General features: G+C 55.3%; 1 protein-coding gene across 2 annotated transcripts in view; it reads right to left on the reverse strand.

The window, feature by feature from the left end:
* The window catches only part of PER2 (period circadian regulator 2), a 39,963-nt gene that overhangs the window by 26,496 nt on the left and 1,418 nt on the right, over window positions 1-12,049 (reverse strand). For both annotated transcript variants that reach the window (XM_072961953.1, XM_072961952.1), the window contains exons 2-3: window positions 3,777-4,012; window positions 3,081-3,143 (exon numbers count right to left, since the gene is read on the reverse strand). In XM_072961953.1, coding sequence (XP_072818054.1) covers window positions 3,081-3,143; window positions 3,777-4,012 — 299 coding nt within the window. The remainder of the gene's footprint in view (window positions 1-3,080; window positions 3,144-3,776; window positions 4,013-12,049) is intronic.

A 12,049-nucleotide genomic window follows, 5' to 3' on the forward strand; every position in this document is an offset into this window, starting at 1 on the left:
AGGAGGAAGGCAGGACAGTGGGCACTTGAAGATGGAGGTGTGCCTGCTTAGAGCAGAGGACACAGAGAGACAGATGGGGCTGGTCTCTGGGGTGGCGGCCAGGTGCCCACATGCCCAGGACTGAGACCTGGATTTTGTTATGAAAGTGTCTGTGGATATGAAATTAAGGATACGTTTGTTACAAGCACCCAAGGAAAAGTAAGGAATGTTCCAGACACATGCCTAAGATGCAGGCTTACAGTTAACGCACAACTATACGTATCATACATTATGGACAGTATAATACCCAAGTACAAATGCATGTGGGAATATATAAAGTGCAGGATTCACAGCCATTTTGATGAAAGGGTGCGATTCTAACGCTTAGACAGTACCGGAGGGCTGTGGAAACGTCCCGTAACAAAAACTCAGGGAATAGTTAGGCAGAACCTCAGCTTTGGGTGCTGAGGACGGGGCTGAAGGTTCTTCCCTGAATCTCCTCTTCTGGTTTTCCGTTTACTACCAGGGTAACAAACATACTACGCAGACGCTTTGAGTCAGGAGACTGTTTTCGATAATGCTTGCGGCTGGTGTTGGCACTGCCATTAAGAGGAAGTGTAAGACAGACGCTGTCTGATGAAAATAAACAGGTGTCCGCGGGCTGTCCTCCACTGCCAGGTGGTGTCAGCAACCTGCTCGTAGCAACCTGCTACGAGTGCTCAGAACCGGCGCTGGCTGAGGTCGAAATGCCACGCTTCGCCGTCTAGACGTGTGAAGAGCTGGAATGAACACCAGGACTGAAAAGGAAAGGATGAGGGCCAGCGCACCTCCCAGTCTGCTGGGGCCTGAGCATTGCCTGCACGTGCGAATAGGAAATACAACTGTGGGTTAATATGGGGGGCTGTGTTCAGGAGACTGGCTGGGGTGTAGCTATCTGGGCCTCCCAGCAGACTGAGCGAGGACAGAACTAACATTAGTAAGACCAGAACTAGTACTAAAGCACCCGAGGTGCCTTTAATTGTGTAATATGGATGGAAGGGGACTTTATCCACAGCAGATGAGATCCCTGTAGGGTCATCAGACCAGTTTCGTGAAGGAACAACGGGGGGACAGCTGCTCGCGCTGCAATCATGAAAGGGAGCATAAAGTGTGAGGGCCGCTGTATGTGCTGAAAAGCCACCCCAGACGCATTCGACTAGAGAGGTACCAATGGCCGGGGCTGCTGAGAGGAGGCTGGTGATGGCTGTCACTCCCCCAACACGAGGGACATCTGTCCTCCGGGTAACACACAACCTATGAGTGAGGGAGCTATCACTGTAGATGACAGCTGATTCCAATGTTCCGTGTCTCTAGAAACACACAGGACCTGTAATGGGAGCCTCGTCCTACGGGGGCGAACAGGCGGATAGAGAACATGGAAGCTCTGTCTGCGTGTAGCTGTTGAATGATTCACCCGTAACTTACACCTTGGCAAATACACGTTACAGGTGAGAAGGCAGTTACGGCATCTGTTTCGCTAGGAATAATCCTGCCAAGCTTTGTAGAACCAAACAAATGCCCAACGAGGAGCCGGGATGTCATCAGGATGAGATGTTTGATGGGCTGGGAGACTGATGAGGGCACTGTCTAAATTTAATCAACTGGTGTGGTTTCCGGATGTTGGTTATTAGTGTTCTTACAGTTGAAATACAATGATGATTTTTCATGTCGCTGGCCGTGGTTAGCTTCCACGTGAGAAGAATGATGACATGCGTGGCATGTATTGTGTGTATTATTTTTGTAATTTATTTCATAGATTTCTCTTCAAAACCTCCGCCTGTTTACGGTGCACCTGGGCTGGCTGTAAGCGGTGGCGCTGGCTGTGGACCTGTGATGGGTTTTGGTGGCTCACTTGGGGCAACAGCACTTTCATTTGTTTGGGGGCATCGGTAGGGCTTGGTTCCACAGCAGCTGTGGCCACTGGGCAGCATCATGAGGTTTGCGTTTCTGCTAGGACTGTGTTACGCGCACATTTTTTCAGGGCTAATGGCGAGGTCTGAGTCGTGTTTTATGTTCTGAAGGATGACGAGGTGGAGACTGTTCAGTGGAGCAGGGGGCTGGGTAGTTTATGACACTGGGGACGCTGGCTTTTCGGTGGGGAACCACGGGAACGCGGCGAAGGCGCCTGGCTGGTGCCTGCTGCCGGCTGGCCCTGCTGGCCGCTGCAGCGCTTTCGTGAGGTTACTGTGGTAACTAAGCAGTTGTGCCTGGGGCGAAGGTGATGCGGAATGAGGGGAAGCAATCTGATCAGGCCTTTCTGGTCTGAGGCTAGTGTAGAGGATGCTACTTGAATCTGGGCAGTAGACTTTGGTAAGACATTTTCTAGTCGAGTTGTGTCTGGTAATAATGCTGCTGATTTCAGGCTGCTGGCGAGTTTAAACCTGGGGAGAGACGGCGTATGACGGGGGGAAGTCATCCTAGGAGGTGAGAGAATCAGGAGAGGTTTGAAGGGTAACTGAGTTTTAGGTTCTGTGTGGTAAGGTGGATTTCCAGGGCCAGAAGGAAGCCCAAAATGGTCACAGCGAGAGCTGTTAGTTTCAAATAACGGGCGGTTACTTGTGGGACTCTTGCTGGGGGAATGCTGCTGGCGAGGACAGACCCCGCAAAAACGCCTCCTGCTAACAGGTGTTTGATGGAGCCAGTTAGCACTGGGCTGCTCTCACTGATGAGGATTAGCATGGAAAGCGAGCTCCCGGGAGCGCAGGGAGCATAATGCAAGCAGCACGACAGCTGAGGGAGGCAGGGAGTCGGGCTCCGGTGCTGGTATGCGGCGTGGACGCGGCTTCCCTGATAAGACCTTTGGAGTAAGAGCCTGTGCAAAGCCTGCTCGGGGAGGCCGGGGGTGCTGCCGGCCCAGGGCTGCATCAGGGGCGCTGAGCAGCCTGCCGGGACTGTCATCTGAAAGGGTGCGGCCGGGTCCACGAGGGGGACAGCTGCGTGGACTAACGGGTTCCAGCAGAAACTTGAAAAAAGGCACATGGCCCCCCAAAACTTATCTCCACGACTCCAACTCTTTCCGTCTCTCTAAACGCTCTAGATCAAGGGCGCTCTGGTGGCCTCACCTGCAGCCGCTCGTGGACGCATTGTGGTCAGACTTCGCCGTCATCAGGCTGAAGGCATCTGGACTAAAAGGACAAAAAGTACAGGCAAAACTCAGTAGAGTGTTCATTCCATCCACTTCTCCCCACTCCATCCAACCAGTGGTGACAGGCTGGATTACACCAGAGTAAGTCAATTAAGGAAAAATCCAAGCTAAGAGAATCAGGCATAAAAACCTTTGGATACCAGGAGAAGCTAAGTGCTGGGGCACGCAAACCCGAGGCCGGGGCGAGTTCGTTTTCTCGTGGTGGGTGGGGGGAGTAGCTAGGTTTCCACTTCTCCCTGAGGAAGGTACTGGGGACTGAACCCAGTGTTAGGCATGCATTCTACCAGTGAGCTACCCCTCCCCTGGCCAGCTTGCTTTCTATAAATCACTCGGCATCCGCGTCAGCAGCGGCGGGCTGGGTTACCCGGCTCTCCTGCGCCCCAAGATCTCGTGATTCTCCCTAAGTATCTACGGGCAATCTGACATCCACAATCACTCTTACAAGGAAGGACAGACCCTTGCAAATTTTAGTTATTCTGAGTTAATAAGATTTTCAAAAATCTTGAAAACCTTGGTAATCATGATTTAAAGACCACAAAAGCAATCAAATTACTACAGACTGACTGCGTAAGCGAGTGCCCGGGCCACCTGGTGGGGCCCAGGCTGCACCCACCCCTGGCCAGTGGCGGGCGGCTCCACCAGCATCCCCAGCTCCTTGCTGCTGTCGTCACAGTCGCTGCCCTGTGAGTCCCGCCCCGTCGAGCAGTTCTCCTGGGTCTCATTGCTGCTCATGTCCACGTCCTCCTGAAGCGGGGCTGAGCTGGGCCTGGGCTCTGGGGGCTCCTTGGAGGGGTTCCCAGGGCTGGGTGGGTAGCCCGCATAGCCGTTCATGCTGGCTCCCGAACAAAGCTGGCAAAGGAGAGAGTGTCGTCAGGCAGTAGGGGAGCAGGTGCCCCGCAGCCCTCAGGTGGGGCGCCCCATCCGAATCTTTCCCCACGTTTCACCGAAGGAGCCGGCAGGAGGCAGGGTCAGTCGTGGGTCTCCTTTGCTCGTATTCACTGGGCTCCTACCTGCCGTGAACTATGAAGGCAGAGGGGTGAGGCAGCCCCAGCCCCAGCCCCAGCCCCAGACATCAACGTGCTGATGGCTTAGTCAGAAGGTGTCCGGTGTCGGTCATCACAACCCAGCGCGTGGGGAGCTTTGGGGGAAACACAGATTTCCACTGAATAGCTGGCAGGGCCTAGGAACCCACATCTTACAGATCTCCCCAGGTGGTGTGGGGGAACAGCGGGGTTCAGAAAGCTTGGCCATCACAAGTTACAGGAGACTCCAAAACCAGGCTGCGGGGGAGGGAGACTTCAGGATGGTGCTGTGGGGAGCAGGCGGGGGGCCCTCCCAGCAGCGCAGGGGCTCCAGGTCCAGGCATTCCCAGCGCTCGGTGGCTGAGGCACGTGTGAGTGGGGTGTGGAGGGGAGGGACCAGTACGAGGCCAGTGTGGAGTTTACACTTTATCTGGATCTATGAGAGGCTGGTGAAGCACTGTAAATAGCAGACTCAAGTGACTTGGTTTGTGTTTGGACGAGAACTTTAACTTTGGTGCTTTGAGGGTAGGTGGGTGGAGGGGAGCTGAAGTCCTGACCAGGCACAGGCTGGGACAGCAAGTGCACGGGGCAGGGGGGCTTGACCAGAGGCCTCAGGACGGGGAGCCTCAGGTCGCAGGGTGAAAGCAGCACCGAGGATGCTGCTTCCCTGGAAGTCCCGGCAGGCGGTGGGTGCCCACTCAGACCCGGGGAGCTCTCAGCGAAGGCACTGCGTGGAAAGGTGCAGTCAGGGCTAAGGAAACTACAAAAGATGTGCAGTCCTGGGGGCCACCAGGGAGGCGGAGGGAGCTGCTATCACACCTGGGCCTGGGGGGACAGGAAGAGGATGCCTACTGAAACCGGGGGACCCCCGATGCCCTGCGGCCTGGGGGACAGCGCTGGGACATAAACCCTGGCTTCTCTCTCCTCCTGACCTTGGAGGTCAGGAAGCCAGAAGGCAAGAGGACCCACTGACACAGTCCCCAAACGCCACCCTTGGACACTAAGCCGTGGGGGAGTTCTGGAGGGCCCAAGTCGTGGTGCCTTCACCCAAAGGACCCCCAGAAGTGCCCCCACAGCTCAGGAACCTGGACCAGCCGCCAGGAGGAGGCTCTGGTGGGTGGTGGTGACTGCAGACACTGCTGAGGACGTGACTGCACGGCCTCACGTCACGGTCACCGTCCGTGGTGCATGTAGGATCCCACTCTAGGGACGGGAAAACAGGCTGGTGACCTGCCCGAGGCCACAGCAGGCCCGCCTGCCCCTGAAGACGGGACCCGTGGAGAATACAACCACAGTATTCTCCAGAAGACAGCAGGTCTGATCACTCTTGTCTTGTTCATGAACCACTGAACTGAACAGCACCGAAGTGCAGCTTTGGAAAAGGAGTGCAACTCAGACAAGGAGAACACAGCCTCCATGGCGTGAGGAGACCCACACCTACTCCATATCGTAAGTAAAAACCCAGAAATGATGGGTTCCGGGAAACGCAATGAAGGATGCGCTCAAGCTGCAGACTGAGAGGAAAATGTCGAACAGAGACTCAGAGCGGGGAGGGTGCAGCTCAGCGGTAGAGTGTGCGCTTAGCATACACGAGGTCCTGGCTTCAATCCCCGGTAGCGCCATTAAGATAAATAAGTAAATAAACAAACCTAATTACCTCGCTCCTAAACAAATTAAAAAATACATAAAATATTAAAAAGTAATTTAAAAAAGAACAGAGGATCAGAAATATCAGCGAGGAGGAGGAGGAGCACAAGAAACTCTCTAAACAAGCCGAGGGGAAGGGCTGACGCTGCGCCGCACCTTCACCTGCCGACGACAGCTCTGTCAGAAAAAGACACCGCAACCATGGAACAAACTGCACGGAAAGGGACACACAAAGGAAACCGTCCTGAAGACAGATTTGCCTCTGCCTGGCCACCTGTGCACGAGGCAGAAGTATGTGAGCTACGTCCTGATGAAATGATGTTTTCAAGGAAAGAGAAAATTCTACCTGCATCCCAACAGGACAACAAACAGCTTCCCTGCAAAGGGTGTTAGGTCGGGCTACTCTTCATGTCTCCGCTGTAATATTATACTCTCAGAAGGTGAAGTCTGCACACAGCTCTGGGCCGAAAAGCTCACTGTCTCGGGGAGGAAGTCTCAGTTAGAGGATCTTACTGTGAGCCTGGACAGCTGCCATCAGTCCGCCTCGAATCACAGAGGACCCAAAACTCCAGTGCCTTCCAGGGAAAGTCAGGAATAAAACAGGCAAGTCTTCGACACGTCAGGGACGTCCTAGCTAATCTGGCGAAAGAATGAAAGGTGCAAACCCTTGCAAAGAGAGAGCCCGAAGACCAAGCACAGGCTGTCCCCACAAAGAGAAACACCAGGTGAGATCTACAAACCTGGGAAGGTGCGCGACCTCGTAAGACAGGAGGGAAGTGCAAAGGATGAGGTTTCCAAAGGTCAACAGGACCAACCACATCCTGGGCTGGCCAGGTGGAGGCCTACAGAGGCTCTCCGGGGGGCTCTGGGCGTGTGCGGCAGCGCTCACGCCCGGGCCCTTCCCACCCCTCGGAAGCCGCTCCCTGGGCAGGCTCGTGCTCGGACAAAGAGGCACGAGTCTGGTGTGGGGGGATTAAAAACCGGGAAAGAACCACCGGCAAGGAGGCTATCAGCATCCTGTCCAGGGCATCCTGCCCACCACAGCCACCCCGGCCAGGCGCCAGCCTCAACACACACACCGGGCCCCGTGCCTCATCTGGCCCCACTGGGGTCTACGTGGGGCAAGTGAGATCCTCTCTCCCCGGGGCTCGGAGCACAGTCCTGCCCTGCATCGGGGTCGTGCCCCACGCAGCCTCCCGGGAACTCCTGTGCGGCCACCCCCGTGGCCCGGCCGCTGTGCTCAGACCTCGGGCCCTCGCACTTGCTGCTCCCTCGTGTCCCCAGCACTTGTCGGGCAGAGAGCTTGACCATCCTGCACAAACAGCACAGACTTCTCCCCTCCCCCGGCAGCTCTGCGTCCCCTGCTTGGCTTTCCGTCCCAAGGCACTGACGCTGCACACTGACGTGCCGAAGCTCTGAGCTGCTCCCGCTGTACCCCAGGGCCTGGCGCAGGCTGTGAAGGCATAAAACCAGGGACATCTGCACTGTGGAATACTATGTACCCCATTAAACAGAAAGGCACCAGAGACACTGATGTGGGAAGACTCCAGGGCATAAATGGACACATTACAGAACGACAAGTAACAATAAAAATGCCAGGCAGCGCGGTGGCAGCGCGCAGCGCGCGCCGGCATGGCCCCAGGCCTGCGTTTGTGGATTTGCTTGCTCTCCCTGTGCACAGCACTGGGGGCTGGTGCTGTGGCCGAGGACAGGACGGACATCGTTCCTGTCTTCACTGGAGAGGGGAAAACAGACTATCGACAAGGGAGTGGCACTGGAGTAGCATCTAGCTCAGTAGGAGAACATGTCCTCAGCATGCACGGGGTTCTGGGTTCAAGCCCCCGTCTCCCCACTGAAAAGTTAAGTTTCAAGAAGGTGGTGGCACGTGTAGCAGGTTAACAGTGAATGCTATGCGAAGAAGGCAGAACACAGTCTCAGAGGTGTGAGAGAGTGGCTGGGCGTGACCTTTCAGGAAGGGTGGCCACTGTGCAGATGACTCTTGACCTGGTACCCGAGCCCATAAGGGGTGCTGACTCAGAGCCCCTTGGCCTCGCTCTCCCCAGGCCGGCAGCCCCCGACCCTCCAAGCCGCCACCGGGAGCACGCCCACGTGGTCCGCCTGGCTGACACCTGAGGCTGTCTGGAGTTGCTGGCTCTGCCCACCACGTGTGACCCTGGATGAAGTACCACATCACAGGGAGGGTCCTGGCTTCCCCAGCCGCTGTAAAGGGCCTGGGGAGGCAGGGGCCCCAGTGTGCCCCCTGGGCCAGTGAGCCTTGATCATGGCACCTGGAGGGAGGGCAGGCCCCTCTCCATCCCTCCCTGGAAGGGACTGTTCTGGAGTTTTTTGGGGTTTGTTTTTTTTTTTTTTGTCCTTCCTTCCTTTCTCTTTCTGCATAGTTTTTTTGATGAGGTCCCAAGGGCCTGGGTATCTGTGAAGCAGAGCGTCATCGCATGGGTCCCAGCCTTCTCTTCCACACCTTCCTGTCCTTCACTCCAGCTGCCCTGGGAGCACACCTCCCAGTAAAGCACTAGCATTTAAGCCTTGGCCCACACTCTGCTTTTAAGAGAACCCAAACCAAGATAGATGAAGAGAGTGAGAGAACAGGCCAGGAGGATGCCAGAGGAATATTCCAGGCAGGAGGACAGCAAGTGCAAAGGTCCAGAGGCAGGCAGGTTTGAGGAAAATGGACAAGTCTGGAGCAGAGAGGGCGAGCCAGAGGCAGGAGGGTGATATGAGGGCAGAGCCAGGCCACGTGGCACTTCGCAGGGAAGAGCCAGGACTTGGGCTTTTTTCTGAGTGGGACAGGAAGGCTGTAGAGTCCCCTGCAACAAGACTTGACTTACACTTTAGCGGGGTGACAGGGTCCAGGCAAGGTGGAGACTAGGAGGCCTCTCAGGGGTTCCTCTGTGGTTTGCTAGAGCTGCCACGGGGGCTGCCCAGGGTGCTGGGGACGCGCCCTTACTCCTGTCCCCCAGCTCCCTGGACACCACCCGTCTCATCCCACAGTCCTCCCCAGACCAGTAGCCGGGCTGGTCCTTTCTGCTGAGTAAATTATGAAGGTGACAGGGCAGCGGCAGCGGCCAGAGGTCTGCTCAGACCCTGGACGGCGGGGGCTTTGGCAGGTTCTACCACTTCCTGACTGGGTGATCTTGGGCGAGTTCCTGCACCTCCTGGTGCCTTGTTTCCTCATCTGTAAGATGGGGCTAGAGCAGTACTCGCCTCCTACTCGTTGCTAGGAGGGTTAAGTGTCTGGAATGCAGCAAGCATCCAGCAAAGGCTAGCTTTTACCATCACTGCCGATCACTAGAGGTAAACAGACAGGGTGACAAAAAGCAATTTTATTTACTTTCAAAAAGGAGATATTTCATTGTCATGAGAGCTGTCCCTGGCGGCCCCAGGCAATAAAGACATCCTGCGGAAGGAGGCATCACATACTTTGCTTCCACGCACGCCTGGGGCTTGGGCTCAGCTCCCCGCAGGAGCTCCTGGTTTCTACCTGTCCTGGCCCCTGGGAGCCTGAGTAGGAGTCACCGAGCTGGGGTCACAAGATACCTTAGGAGGAAGGCAATTCTTTTTGCTAAGAGAGTAAAGCAATCATGGCAGAAACAGAAAAACCATCTGAACTTCATCATTCCAGAGACAGCGCCGGCAGCTCTAATTGACCGACCTCATTTCGCCAAGTTGGCAAAATCAACGTGCCTGTCAAAGCAGACTTTGACTCCTGCCTTCCAGAAATGTTCACGGAGTGCCCGCTCATGCCAGCACTGCCAGGGTCCTGCGGAAGCCTGGGGAACCTGGGTTTCCACCCAGGGGGTGGAGGTCCCTTTGAGCCCGGGGTCTGGGGCCCCTGGAGGGAAAGGTCAGCCCTACTGCAAAGGGGCTGCCGGGGAAGCGGAGGGGGGGCCTCTGGGTGTGAGCTTGTGTGCCTGCTGTCGGGGGCCCCGTCTCAGCCACGTCTAAGACGTCCACACACTGGCCCTGCCCCCGGAAAATGGTCAGGAAGGGAGCTGAGCTCAGACTCTTGACTCCGGGCCCCTGACCACACCCTCGGTAGCGAGGGTTGCCCTGGCTGGACAGAGGAACACTTAGAAAGCGCGGTCCTGGATGAGCTCAACGTCTGGGGTGGCTTCTCAACACTTTGGGAGGGGGAGGAAGTGAGTGGGGATGCGGAAGGAGAGGGACCAAGAGCAGAAATCATTTGAAGCTGGCTGATGGGTTCGTGACGTTGTCCTCTCTACTTTCAAATATATTCATGGTTTTTATAATAAACAGTTAAAAAAAATTCGGAACAAAAACACAGCCACAGCCAGGACTGGTAAAGACTCCGCGCACTCAGTGCCCCTGAGTCCAAGATGGATGTACATTTCTCTGTGCAAAACAGTAATCAGTGCATGGTTCAATTACTTACGCAATCAGTTTTTGGAAACAGAAGATAAGAAGACACTTGCAAAAGTCCCAAATGGTAAAGTCTTAATGTACATCCGCAGACTGAACACACCCAGGTACTCAGCACCCAGCTCGGGAGGCAGAACACTGCCAGCCCCCAGGACCCTGGTGGTCTTCCCTGGCACCTCGCCACCCCCTGGGCACCGTCAGCCTGGCTTCTCACAGTCTAGTTAGTTCTGCCTGTTTCCAAACTTTATGTAACAGGATCTCACAGCGTGTACTTTGTTTCTGCAAGCCCTGGGTATCTTATCCCAAATATTATAACACGGTTGCTACTTCCTGGTCGGAGCCAATCCCCTGAGGCCAGCCTGCTGTAATCTGGAGAAAATGTTTGTCCTGCTAAATAAACACTGGCACTCTCCATGGAAACGGTTGGGTAACCGAGGAAAATGTGACTGCAGCCGTCCAAATATGGAAGGGAAGGTGGCTGGGGAGGGCTCGTCTCCGCCTCACCAAGGCCCGTTCAAGCACCCGCAACTCTGCCTTTAAAAACCTCAACTCTGGAAAAGCACAAGATTTAAAACGACGACAATGCGAAAACGTCAGCTTTCTAGCTTCAGCGTCTGGGTGCCTGGGAGGAGCCCAGCTGTCATTCTTTTGTCATCCCGGGAAGAGCATGGGGGCTCTCAAGGCCTCCAGGGGCTGGCAGGGGTCCAGCCCTTGGCCTGGAGTCTGCTCCACCTTCAGAGCTGCCCACCTCTGATAACACAGCGGCCTTGCCCCTGGCCGTGACCCATCCCCGTGACCCGTCCCCGCTCACCTGCTCACTTACTGCTTCTAGCTTGTCTAGACTTAGAAATATAGTAACAAACGTGTTACAGATATGCCTACAAAGAGCACAGAGTTGAAATGAGGGTTTAACAGAAAAGCTCAGGGGGCCGCCCATCAGGGGCCCCTGTCCAGACTTCCCGGTTCTGTGGGTTGGCAGGAGGGCCAGCTTTCCACAGAGCAGGGGCACAGAGCCTCCGCAGAGCTGCCAGGTTGTGTGGTTGAAGTCAGCTTTGCCGAATACGGTAGTTTTCAGCGTCACTCTTTCTTCTGACTAAATGCTGAGCGGTCCCGCCAGCCACTCAGTGACCTGCCAGAGCCTCTGATTTGCTGAGGTCTGTGGAGGTTACATCATCATTTAAAAACAGGCGTGCCCACCAGCATTTTTCTGAGAGTTAAGCATGCATGAGAAATAGTACAAATGAGAGAAACTTTTCCTGTTTCCTTCTAAGTGCGGCAGATGTGCCTCACAGGGTGACGCTGTGTGATCCAAAGGCAGCTCGGAAACTTCTGTCTCCTGTGAAGGGGCCTGATCTGTAGAGTATCAGGAATCCGAAAAGCTAGGGACTGAGAGACCTCACAGAGCGCCTAACCCGAGACCCCCTGTACAGACAAGCCCAGGGTGGGAGCTGAGTCACCCAGCAGCAGGCTGCTGGCTGGTGACAGGCCTCCCCCTCCTTGCCAGTGCCCCAGCCCCCACAGAAAGCCAGGGCTGCGTTAGCTCTGCACCAGTGAATCACACCAAGATGACAGTGACAGATAACTGCGAACACCTACGTACCACCCCTGTTGGCATAACACGTAGTTTCCTTTAAAAAAAAAAAAAGTCCCTTTCCTCATTTTACTCAGATGCCTTATAGAAAGTGACTAGCCTTGGATTTAAAAGCCCAGTTTCCAGTTAAAGCCTTCAGCTGGAGTCCTGTTCCCTTCTCAGCCAAAGCAGCCCCAGGCTGGAAACTCCAGGTAAGGGATGGGTATCTCCCCCTGGCAGCCAGAGAGA

Source organism: Vicugna pacos, chromosome 5 (genome assembly GCF_048564905.1).
Source record: "Vicugna pacos chromosome 5, VicPac4, whole genome shotgun sequence".
NCBI classification, from domain to species: domain Eukaryota; kingdom Metazoa; phylum Chordata; class Mammalia; order Artiodactyla; family Camelidae; genus Vicugna; species Vicugna pacos.